Source organism: Scyliorhinus canicula, chromosome 23 (genome assembly GCF_902713615.1).
Source record: "Scyliorhinus canicula chromosome 23, sScyCan1.1, whole genome shotgun sequence".
Classification (NCBI taxonomy): Eukaryota; Metazoa; Chordata; class Chondrichthyes; order Carcharhiniformes; family Scyliorhinidae; genus Scyliorhinus; species Scyliorhinus canicula.
This window is the reverse complement of record NC_052168.1, coordinates 27,210,011-27,223,101: the sequence shown is the minus strand read 5'-3', so window position 1 is coordinate 27,223,101 and position 13,091 is coordinate 27,210,011. Positions and strand designations below refer to the sequence as shown.

General features: G+C 45.0%; 1 protein-coding gene across 12 annotated transcripts in view; it reads left to right on the top strand.

The window, feature by feature from the left end:
• The window catches only part of LOC119956314 (putative RNA-binding protein Luc7-like 2), an 87,964-nt gene that overhangs the window by 44,533 nt on the left and 30,340 nt on the right, over nucleotides 1-13,091 (top strand). For all 12 annotated transcript variants that reach the window (XM_038783424.1, XM_038783425.1, XM_038783422.1 and 9 more), the window contains 2 exons: nucleotides 8,862-8,972; nucleotides 10,663-10,806. In XM_038783424.1, the coding sequence (XP_038639352.1) occupies nucleotides 8,862-8,972; nucleotides 10,663-10,806 (255 nt within the window). The remainder of the gene's footprint in view (nucleotides 1-8,861; nucleotides 8,973-10,662; nucleotides 10,807-13,091) is intronic.

The window sequence follows — 13,091 nt, the reverse complement described above, 5'->3', positions numbered from 1 at the left end:
CTAACTTGATAGAGTTTTTCGAGGAGGTCACAAAGATGATTTATACAGGTAGGGCAGTGGATATTGTCTACATGGACTTCAGTAAGGCCTTTGACAAGGTCCCTCATGGCAGACTGGTACAAAAGGTGAAGTCACATGGGATCACAGGTGAGCTGGCAAGATGGATACAGAACTGGCTAGGTCATAGAAGGCAGAGAGTAGCAATGGAGGGTGCTTTTCTGATTGGAGGGCTGTGACTAGTGTTACGCAGGGTTCAGTGCTGGGACCTTTGTTTGTAGTATATATAAATGATTTGGAGGAAAATGTAACTGGTCTGATTAGTAAGTTTGCGAACGACGCAAAGGTTGGTGGAATTGCGGATAGTGATGAGGACTGTCGGCAGGTTTCCGATTGTTTGGAGACATGGGCGGAGAGATGGCAGATGGAGTTTAATCCGGACAAATGCGAGCTAATGCATTTTGGAAGGTCTAATACAGGTAGGGAATATACAGTGAATGGTAGAACCCTCCAGAGTATTAACAGTCGGAGATATCTAGGTGTACAGGTCCACAGGTCACTGAAAGGGGCAGCCCAGGTGGAGAAGATAGTCAAGAAGGCATACGGTGAGCAGATGGTATGCTTGTTGGAGGGGGCTGTGTGTATAGTGCTGTTGGGAGGGACTTTTGCGGTGGGACAACAGGGAGGTCGGGGACGGAGGCTGCCGGGGGGCGGGCTTCCGGATGCGTGGGGCGTGGGCTGGAGACTGGCCCAACAAATGTCATGGCTGATCGTTGGTGGTAGGGGGAATCACACGTATTGTGAGAGGGCCAAATGGGCCGGTTAAAGAGGGCACGCGTGTTCGCGCATTTGAGGGGTGAAGGCGGACGTGGCAATATTACAGGAGACGCACCTTCGAGTAACTGACCAGGTCAGACTAAGGAAGGGATGGGTCGGACAGGTTTTCCACTCTGGGCTGGACTCGAAGACTAGAAGGGTCACGATCCTGATTAATAAGCGAGTGTCATTCGAAGCGGGAAGAATAGTTGCAGATGTCGGGGATTGGTACATTATGGTCAGTGGAAAATTGGAGGGGCTGCCGGTGGTACTCGTGAATGTATACCTGCCGAATTGGGATGAGATGGAGTTCATAAGGAGGATGTTGGGGAAGATCTCAGACCTGGATTCGCATAAGCTGGTTATGGCGGGGGGGAGACTTCAACACAGTCATTAACCCAGGGCTCAACCGATCTAGCTCTTGGACAGGCAGGGTGCCAGCAATGGCAAAGGAGCTAAAGGGGTTTATGGAGCAGATGGGGGGGGTGGACCCATGGAGATTTGGGCGGCCGACGTGGAAGGCATTTTCCTTCTACTCGCACGTGCGTAAAGTGTATTCCCGGATTGACTTTTTTAACCTGAACAGGGCTTTACTGGCGGGGGTAGTGGACACTGAGTATTCAGTGATCACTACCTCAGATCATGCCTGGGTTGACCTACAGGTGAGCAAGGAGAGTAGTCAGCGCCCACACTGGAGGCTGGACGTGGGACTTTGGGATGAGGAGGTGTGTGGGCGGCTGAGGAAATGTATCCAGAACTATCTGGAAGTCAACGACACGGGGGACGTTTCGGCTGCGGTGGCCTGGGAGGCGCTGAAGGTGGTGGTTAGAGGGAAGCTGATCTCAATAAGGGCCCACAGGGAGAAGGCAGACAGAGCAGAGACAGACCGACTGATAAAGGAAATGCTATAGGTCGGCAGGAGGTATGCGGAGACCCCAGAGACAGGGCTTCTAAGGGAACGCTGGAGGCTACAGGTGGAGTTTGGCTTGTTAACTACAGGGAAGGCAGTAGAGCAGCTGAGGAAGGTGAGGGGGGCGATCTATGAATATGGGGAGAAGGCCAGTAGAATGCTTGCGCAGCAGCTTAGAAAGCGGGAGGTGGCCATGGAGATTGGGAAAGTAAGGGACAGAGATGGAAACCTGGTCGGAGATTCAGCTGGGGTCAATAAGGCGTTAGAGGAATTCTACAGCAGGCTGTATGAGTCGGAAACCCCAGCTGGGCCGGAAGTGGTGAGACAATTCTTAGGGGGCTGAAGTTCCCGAAGGTTGATGAAGACTTGGTAGAAGGCTGGGGGCCCCGATCGGGTTGGAAGAGATAGCAGATGGGCTGAAGGCCATGCAGTCGGGTGAAGCCCCGGGATCGGATGGGTTCCCTATGGAGTTTTACAAAAGATTTCTGGGATGCTGGGGTCACTGCTGATGAAGACATTTAGTGAGGCAAGGAAGAGACTTCCCCCGACGATGTCACAGGCCACTATTTCATTGATCCTGAAGTGGGATAATAGATAGAATTTACAGTGCAGAAGGAGGCCATTCGGTCCATGAGTCTGCACCAGCTCTTGGAAAGAGCACCCTATCCAAGGTCAACGCCTCCACCCAATCCCCATGACCCAGTAACCCCACCAAACAAGAAGGGCAATTTTGGACATTAAGGGCAATTTATCATGGCCAATCCACCTAACCTGCACATCTTTGGATTGGGAGGAAACCGGAGCACTCGGAGGAAACCCACGCACACAAGGGGAGAACGTGCAGACTCTGCACAGACAGTGACCCAAGCCGGAATCGAACCTGGGACCCTGGAGCTGTGAAGCAGTTGTGCTATCCACAATGCTACCGTGCTGCGGGTTATGCGGGTCCTACAGACCAATCTCCCTACTAAATGTAGACGCCAAATTGTTGGTTAAGATCTTAGAACATAGAACATAGAACGATACAGCGCAGTACAGGCCCTTCGGCCCTCGATGTTGCACCGACATGGAAAAAATCTAAAGGCCATCTAACCTACACTATGCCCTTATCATCCATATGCTTATCCAATAAATTTTTAAATGCCCTCAATGTTGGCGAGTTCACTACTGTTGCAGGTAGGGCATTCCACGGCCTCACCACTCTTTGCGTAAAAAACCCACCTCTGACCTATATCTATTACCCCTCAATTTAAGGCTATGTCCCCTCGTGCTAGCCACCTCCATCCGCGGGAGAAGGCTCTCGCTGTCCACCCTATCTAACCCTCTGATCATTTTGTATGCCTCTATTAAGTCACCTCTTAACCTTCTTCTCTCTAACGAGAACAACCTCAAGTCCATCAGCCTTTCCTCATAAGATTTTCCCTCCATACCAGGCAACATCCTGGTAAATCTCCTCTGCACCCGTTCCAAAGCTTCCACGTCCTTCCTATAATGAGGCGACCAGAACTGTACGCAATACTCCAAATGCGGCTGTACTAGTTTTGTACAACTGCAACATGACCTTGTGGCTCCGGAACTCAATCCCTCTACCAATAAAGGCCAACACACCATAGGCCTTCTTCACAACCCTATCAACCTGGGTGGCAACTTTCAGGGATCTATGTACATGGACACCGAGATCCCTCTGCTCATCCACACTACCAAGAATTTTACCATTAGCCAAATATTCCGCATTCCTGTTATTCTTTGCAAAGTGAATCACCTCACACTTCTCCACATTAAACTCCATTTGCCACCTCTCAGCCCAGCTCTGCAGCTTATCTATGTCCCTCTGTAACCTGCAACATCCTTCCGCACTGTCTACAACTCCACCGACTTTAGTGTCGTCTGCAAATTTACTCACCTATCCTTCTGCGCCCTCCTCTAGGTCATTTATAAAAATGACAAACAGCAACGGCCCCAGAACAGATCCTTGTGGTACGCCACTCGTAACTGAACTCCATTCTGAACATTTCCCATCAACCACCACTCTCTGTCTTCTTTCAACTAGCCAATTTCTGATCCACATCTCTAAATCACCCTCAATCCCCAGCCTCCGTATTTTCTGCAATAGCCGACCGTGGGGAACCTTATCAAACGCTTTACTGAAATCCATATACACCACATCAACTGCTCTACCCTCGTCTACCTGTTCAGTCACCTTCTCAAAGAACTCGATAAGGTTTGTGAGGCATGACCTACCCTTCACAAAACCATGCTGACTATCCCAAATCATATTATTCCTATCTAGATGATTATAAATCGTATATTTTATAATCCTCTCCAAGACTTTACCCACCACAGACGTTAGGCTCACCGGCCTATAGTTACCGGGGTTATCTCTACTCCCCTTCTTGAACAAAGGGACCACATTTGCTATCCTCCAGTCCTCTGGCACTATTCCTGTAGCCAATGATGACCTAAAAATCAACGCCAAAGGCTCAGCAATCTCTTCCCTGGCTTCCCAGAGAATCCTAGGATAAATCCCACCCGGCCCCGGGGACTTATCTATTTTCACCTTGTCCAGAATTGCCAACACTTGTCCTCAATGATTGAGGACTGCGTCCCGGGCATGATTGGGGAGGACCAGATGGGATTTGTTAAGGGGAGGCAGTTTGCGGCCAACGTAAAAAGGCTGCTGAATGTTATTGTGATGCCCTCAAGAGGGTAGGGACGTAGAGGTAGTGGTTGCAATGGATGCAGAGAAGGCATTTGATCAGGTAGAATGGGATTATCTGTGGGAGGTACTGGGGCAGTTTGCATTTGGGCGGGGCTTCATTGACTGCATCAGGCTGCTGTATCAGGCGCCTGTGGCAAGTGTTCAAATGAACAGGCTGACATTGGGCTACTTTAGGCTGCACCAGGGGACGAGGCAGGGATGGCCCCCTCTCCCTGTTGCTGTTCGCACTGGCTAAAGAACCCGTGGCAATTGCATTGAGAGCCTCAAAGGGCTGGAAGGGGCTTGTCCGGGAGTGGGGGTGTAGAACAGAGTCTCGCTATACACTAACTTATGTGTCGGACCCATTGGAAGGGAAGAAGAAATTATGGGGATTCTGGGAGATTTTGGCCGGTTTTCAGGCTACAAATTGAACTTGGAGAAAGCGGGATGTTCGCGATCCAGGCACGGTGGTGGTCGAGTGTAGAGGCGGCATCTTGTAAGGACGCTAGTTTGGGGCATTGATAACGGCGCCTCTGCCGGCACACTACTCCACCAGCCCTGTGGTGGTCGCGGTCTTGAGAGTCTGGGGGCAATGGAAGAGACATGTGGGAGCATCGGTCTGGTCCCCAATTTGCAATAATCACCGGTTTGCCCTGGGGAGGTTTAATGGAGGATTCCAGAGGTGGCAGAGAGCAGGGATCGAGAGGATCAGCGATATGTTTATAGATGGAGCTTTCCCAGCTTGAGGGAACTGGAGGTAAAATTTGAACTGACGGGAGGGAATGAATTTAGCTACCTGCAGGCGTGGGACGTCCTACGCAGGCAAGTATCAACCTTCCTGCTCGTAGCGCCAAGGGGGATACAGGACAGGGTAGTTTCCAGGGTGTGGGTGGGAGAAGGGAGGGTTTCAGACATTTATAAGGAGCTTACGGGGTCAGAGGAAACGCAGACCGAGGAGCTGAAACACAAATGGGAGTTAGGTGGAGAGTTTGAGGATGGTCTCTGGGCGGATGCGTTGAATAGGGTCAACGCGTCCACAACATGTGCCAGGCTCAGTCTGATACAGTTTAAGGTCGTTCATCGGGAACACATGACAGTGGGTTCTTTGGGGTGGAAGACAGGTGCACAAGGTATGAGGGAGGACCAGCGAACCATGTTCACATGGTCTGGGCGTGCCCAAAGCTTAGGGGATTCTGGCAGGGGTTTGCCGATATCTTGCCCAAAGTATTGAAAACAAGGGTGGTGCCAAGTCCAGAGGTGGGGATTTTCGGGGTGTTGGAAGATCTGGGAATCCAGGAGGAGAAAGAGGCAGACGTTCTGGCCTTTGCTTGCCTGGTAGCCTGGAGATGGATATTATTAGCTTGGAGGGACTCAAAGCCCCCGAAGTTAGAGACCTGGTTAACTGACATGGTTAGCTTTCTGTGTCTTGAGCGTCAATGTTAGGGTGGCAGCCGTTTGACGACTTCTTTAGGGGAAATTAACCATCAGCAGAAGGGCGGGCGTAGTTTTTAGTGTAGAGTAGGAGGCTAGGGAAGGTGGGACCTGTGAGAGGAAGACGGCTTTTGCACTATGTTTATATTTGTATGTACAGTAGTCCCCCGTTATACCGCGCTCCGCAATACCGCGGTTCGTGATATACGGCGGGGGGGCTTATGGACCCCAACTGTCAGCTTCCCTCTCCGGATCAAAGTGAGCCGGCCGCTGAAATTGACACTGCCGGCTGCTCTCTCCCTCCAATCAGCCGGCAGTGTCAATTTCAGCGGCCGGCTCACTTTGATCCGGAGAGGGAAGCTGCTCTCTGACTGAAACAATCAGCCGGCCGCTGAAATTGACACTGCCGGCTGCTCTCTCTCCCTCCAATCCAACTTTTAAGTTGTTAAAAATGCAGCAGTGCTTGTTTTAATTAGATCCACGATGGGGGTTTTAAATTTATTTTAAAATCTATGCATGCGCTTCCCATTGTCGTGTCGCGTCTTTTCGTCCGACGTCATTTCGTCCAACGACACTTCGTCCACGTCTTTTCGTCCAACGTCTTTTTGTCCGCCCGTCTTTTGGTCCAACGTCACTTCGTCCAATTAACCAATTGCAAATCAACTCCGTATAAAAGCATTTAATTGATAGAAAGCAGGCACAATACAGCAAGTGAATTTAATTGCTAAAATGCAAGTAATTGATGAAATTCAAGTAAAATACAAGCTTAAAAATGCAGTTAAAAAGTTAAAAAATCTAAAAATGCAGTTAAAAAGATCTAAAAGTTTACTACTGATGAATTCCCGAAATTACTTAAAATTGATGTAAATTGTGAGCAACATTCCTCAAGAAATCAATTTTCGCTGTGGGATCCTTTAACGAGGCTCGTTAAAGGGGAGAGAACGATAATAACTATCCTTTAACGAGAGAACTATAATAACTATCCTTTAACGAGGCTCGTTAAAGGAAAGAGGCCGGTAATAAAGATCCTTTATTGTATATTATGTGCATTAGAGAAGATTTCCATGTACAAAAGTTAAAGTGGAGTATTGCTACTAAGCAAGTTACTAAAAGTCAAGTTACAAAAAGTCTTTGACAAAAAAAATCATCCAGCAAAAACACGTAAAAAGTCACAAAAAATCTTTGACGAAAAAAATCACCGGACAAAATGACGTTGGACCAAAAGACGGGCGGACAAAAAGACGTTGGACGAAAAGACGTGGACGAAGTGTCGTTGGACGAAATGACGTCGGACGAAAAGACATAGCACCCCCATTGTGAGTCTACACAGGGTCTGACCTCTTCCCCCGCCCCCCCGTAGACTCACAATGGGAAGCGCATGCATAGATTTTAAAATAAATTTAAAACCCCCATCGTGGATAGCCGCGGCTCGGATGCAACGCGGGTGGCTGTCTTGGACCCCAACACCCGCGTTATAAAGGGGGACTACTGTACACTTTTTCTTCTGTTACTGTTATAAAACCATAAATACCTCAAAATGTTTATTTTTTAAAAAGAAGGCATACGGCATGCTTGCCTTCATTGGCTGGGGCATTGAGAATAAAGAAATTGGCAAGTCATGTTGCAGCTGTATAGAACCTTAGTTAGGCCACACTTAGGAGTATAGTGTTAAATTTTGGTCGCCCCACTACCAGAATGATGTGGAGGTTTTAGAGAGGGTGCAGAAGAGATTTACCAAGATGTTGCCTGGTATGGAGGGCATTAGTTATGAGGAGAGGTTGAATAAACTCTGTTTGTTCTCACTGGAACAAAGGAGGCTGAGAAGTGACCTGATAGAGGTCTACAAAATTATATGGGCTATAGACAGAGTGGATAGTCTAGAGACTTTTTCCCAGGGCAGAGGGGTCAATTACTGGGGAGCATAGATTTAAGAGCAAGGTTTAGAGGAGATGTACGAGGCACGTTTTTTTTACACAGCGGGTAGTGGGTGCCTGGAACTCGCTGCCGGAGGAGGTACTGGAAGCAGGGACGATAGTGACGTTTAAGGGGCATCTTGACAAATACATGAATAGGGTGGGAATAGAGGGATACGGATCCCAGAAGTGTAGAAGGTTTTAGTTTAGATGGGCAGCATGCTTGGCGCAGGCTTGGAAGGCCGAAGGGCCTGTTCCTGTCCTGTACTTTTCTTTGTTCTTTGTTTATTCCATTACACTCCTGGCTTGTGCCTTGTAGATGGTGGACAGGTTTTGGGGGGGGCAGGAGGTGAGTTACTTGCCGTGGGATTCCTAGCCTTTGGCCTGCCCTGGTAGCCACAATATTAATATGGCTAGGTTCTGATCAATGGTGACCCCGAAGATGTTGATTGTTGGGGATTCAGTGATGGTAATGCCATTGAATGTCCAGGGGCAAATGTTAAATCCTCTCTTTTAGGAGATGGTGATTGCCTAGCACTTGTGTGGCACGAATGTAACTTGCCGCTTGTCAACCTGGATGTTGTCAAGTTCTTGCTGCATTTCGACATGGATTGCTTCATTATCCATCATGACAATCACTGCATAGACCATGCAGCCTCCAATTTTATCCTCTTATGTTAAACCTTAACATATGTTCCCAAGGCCCTCTTCCTAAATCTGTCACTCAGTCAGCTGAGCTATGCAATCTTCACAAACAAGGGATCCAATCTAGAGTTCATGTCATCAAAACAGAAAATGCTGAAAATGTTTTGGAGATGAGGCAGCATTCAATGAAAGAGAAACCGAGTTAATGTTAACTGATTTTGATAATTCTGGATTTCAAGGAATCTTCTGCACAGTCTGCAGTATAGTCTGTAGTGCATTTCATAGGTTGGAATTTGAGAAGTGTCCTTATCTGACTCATAGTAAATGTTGCCTTTGTATTGCAGTGTAAAGTAGTATTAGGTCTAAACTTATTAATTGTTGACTTTGGATCGTCATGAATTCAACTGCATTGGCTTTCCAAGATTAATTGCGGTGCTGTTTTTTTTTGTAGGCCATGGATCATTTGCAATCATTCATCACAGACTGCGACAGGAGAACAGAAATTGCAAAGAAACGTTTGGCAGAAACCCAAGAAGAGATCAGTGCAGAGGTGGCAGCAAAGGTATAATCAATATTAGTCATTAATCAAACAGGAATTGAGTTACAAAGTAGGCTGACTTCTTGCGAATCGAATAAGCAGGATGTATTTATTTTTGCAATTTGCTTAAATAAATGACTAGTTTAAAGTGAAAAATGCTGAATTTCTGTCAATGTTTCTTGTATTGATCACAGTTTTCTTGTGTTTTTATTTCCCTTATTTTTAATAAAATGGACCATGGAAGTTCAAAAGACCACAAATTTAGTGCACACACTTGTGATCACACCTTGATTTTATACTTTAGTAATTATTTGTACATTTAAAGGAGGGTGCAACAGTACAATTTGTTCATGCTCCAGAATCATCTGTAAAGGATATTATCTTGAGTTCAGATGACCTTCAACTTTCTCACTCCATGAACTTGAAAAGCACCTTTGTTTTGCCCTTACAGTGACTCTTGTCTGAGGTTTTCTCCTCCAGCTATTTATTCATACGCCTATTGATATATCTTTGCATCTTGTGATTTTTGTAACAGCGACGTGTCTGCACGTAATGCGATTATTTAAAAAAACGGACTTTTTAACAGACCTGCCAAAATGTCACATTGCCGAATATATTTGATTTAATCAGTGTGTGAAGAATCCAGGTGTGATTTAATGTGCTTTTCTCACTGCCTGCATCCAGCACTTATTCCAAAAACTATAATTTATATTCAATAAATTGTATGAAGCTAATGAAAATACATTTCTTTTGTCTTTATTAAATAGCAATGTGAAAGTTATTTGTTCTATCAGGTCTCCTTTAAAGAAAAAGCTTAAATAGCCTGCAGTCCTGGCATGGCCCAACATCACTATTGCACTGCAGTGGAATATCTGCCACACAGCAAAATCAGTGATTGACAGGAAGTTGATTTTGTGGCACCCTAAATGATTATACAGACCTGTCCAGTCAGCACAGTGTGTGGCAAACGAGAGATTATGCAATGTAGAGCGTAAGGCTGGGACTGTGTAGAAGCCGGGAGTTAATTGGCACTGTTACTAATTGCATTAAAAAAAAATTTTTATTTTAAGTGACAGGCAACGTAAGCTCCTTCTAAGACTTCAATACATTTATTTAGAAATGACAGTATATGAGCTTATTCGTTGTCTCATTGGGTACACTTACTGCCTGGTGCGAAATCAGGACTTTGGACAAAGAAAGTCTAATTTTCTCTCACTCATTCTTTATTGAATAACTAATTTCAACAGCATTATAAATGTTACAGTTGCCCTTCATGCCCCATCAGATAGGCTTTCATTCCTTTAATCACCAATTACTGACCCTGTGGAACAGTGTGTGGACACAAGTGCTGGGTAGAAACAGTCTGATTCTGATCCTTTACCCCAATCACACAGTCAGCTAGTAGTCACATGTAAAGAGTAGTCTTTTGGCAGAGTATCAAAAGGCTGCTGGAGCCTAAGAAAATGTACGACAGCATGAGCTACAGAGGTTTAAAATGGTCCAATAAAAATAGTGTTACATTCTTCCTTACATGCCAGATAAATTGAGATTAATGATTTTCAGAATTTCAAGAGATTTTTGTATATGATATTAAGACAGCTGATAATGCTTGCCTCAGGACAATCTTAATAACTGCAAGTCAAATAGGTATTTCATTCTTTTAACACCAATGTTAGGAATATATTGATGATCGACCATCTGTCATATCTCGCAGGCTGAGCGGGTTCATGAACTAAATGAGGAGATCGGGAAGCTGCTTGCCAAAGCAGAACAGTTGGGAGCAGAAGGAAATGTTGAAGAATCGCAAAAGGTCATGGAGGAAGTTGAAAAGGCACGAGCTAAGAAGAGGGAAGCGGAGGTGAGTGCGGCTTACATTGATCATTACTTTGTCCTTTTGTTCTATTTAATAAGGCATTTTGTACAGCATAAAAGTGTGCAGCTCACCCACTTTGAATTCTTTGTTCTTTTCCCCCAAAAGAAACTTTAGCTTGTTGTAGGTAGGAATGGAATTTGAACACTTTTCAACAGATTGTCTAATTTCTCCCGGTGAATACAATTATTAGCAGCACAATTTAAAATTTAGGTGTAACACTTTGCCATTTTAGAATTCTCAAAGCCAGTATAAATTTAATAAGAAGCTATGATTCACGTAGAAGGAAGTGCAGAACAAATTTACAACCAGATTACAGTATAGTGTAACACCAACATTTTTTTAGAAATAATATTATGTATTATTTTACACTTAAAGGCACTTACCAAATTAGGATTGAGTGGCAAGTGATCAATTTGTGAGACTGGAGACATTTGCCAGTAGTTGGAACGATGTTCGATATTTTACTTTGATAAAATTTGAGCACAGGTACAGGCAGCACCCATGATTATGATCAGAGCAATCCTAAGGAGAACTCAAACACTGTTAGTGTCAGGCCACCCACCTGGATTATAGATATGTACGCCGTTTAGAGAAAGAAATTACATCAAAAAGGAAACTTACACCATCGCAGTTTGGAACCTGTGACTGCATGGACCATCAAACTTGCGTTTCTTTGATGTTTCGATTGGGAGGCAAACATTTGTTGTGGTTTATTTTGTTACTTTAGCTACGTTATGATTTACAATCTAACATGGCAGTAATGAAATGCAGGTTATACACATCACTGTCCAGTTGCAGTTTTCAGTTGAACACATTATCAAGTACCTTTGAGATTAAAGACCCCAGAAAGTTATTGTTGGCAAAAAGTAATAGAGAATATTAATGTGGATGGCATGGTGGTGCAGTGGTTAGCACTGCTGCTGAGGATCCAGATTTGATCCTGGCCCTGGGTCACTGTCTGTCTGGAGTTTGCACATTCTCCCCGTGTCTGCATGGGTTTCACCGCCACAACCCAAACATGTGCATGGTAGGTGGGTTGGCGACATTAAATTGCCCCTTAATTGGAAAAAAAGAATTGGGTACTCTAAATTTAAGAAAAAGAGACTATTAACCATTTGGAAAGAAAAAGGTGCAGGGGAGGAGGGAGGCAGACACTTTCAGTGTAAAGCATAGTGTACTTGGCAATAGTTAATCCATTGTCAATCTAAAGTATCTCAGATTAATAAGAGAGAGTTAATGTGTATTCTTTCTCCCTGCAGCTTTGGGGAAAGTTGACCATTTTAAAGTATGATATTGATGTGACATTCAGCTAACAACAGCTCCATAAAATCAGCTTTGTATTCCCAGATATCAGTCCTATAATCGGTAATGTTTTTTCAAATGGCTTGGTTGAGAAGAGTATCCTGTTGATACTAAAACTTAAAATTACAATCAACTTGGGATCAGGCTGTAAGATTGAAAGAGTTGCAAGTGGCTTACTGGAGGAACTGAGCAACATTTCAGAGGTTTGGTCCCTTTGTGGCTGCAGGGAAGCGAACTTAAAAAGTATATCTTTATTACACAAAAGGCTATATGGTTTTAAATACCGAAAAATATTAAACAATTCTATCAATGTTCTGTTCAAAGCACAATACATAAAATAAATCACAAGAAACTTGCTGCAATGATTGAAATGTGAGTTTCTGCTCAGCCCCTATCCCAAGTATGAACATTGACTCATGATTTCTGCCCCTGTTCCTGCTCAAAACACTGACATTCTTTGCATTTGCTAACGAGTGTCAGTAATTTTGGGTGCATCTCTCTCCTTGTTATGTCTCAGTCAACACAGCACATTGTTCCCTGTTAACTTTCCAATTGAAAATTACATTTTCTGGAATAAATCGTGCCCGTGGATGGCTAAGAGAACCAAAGAGGCTCGTAACATGGGACCTCGAGTTTAACAGTAACTCTGTTTAGCAGACTGAAATACCCATATGCAAAATTGCATGTTTCCCCCACATTGGGTCATCCAAATGCTGCTTGGTTATCTAGTTGTACGTGGTTTGTGTGTATGTTTGTGTGTGTGTTTGTATGTTTGAGGCCCTCTACATAAGAGTAGTGAAGTAAGCACCACCCAGTTTCTTAAAAGAACAAACTTCTGTTGTTAGAAAGATAATACTTCCTTTATTATTCATAAAGGCCCCGCCTTCTCAACCTTGCCCCCCCCCCCCCCCTTCTCAACCGTGCCCCCCCCCCCCCCCCCTCCCCCCGAGCTGTGGTGATCCTCAGGT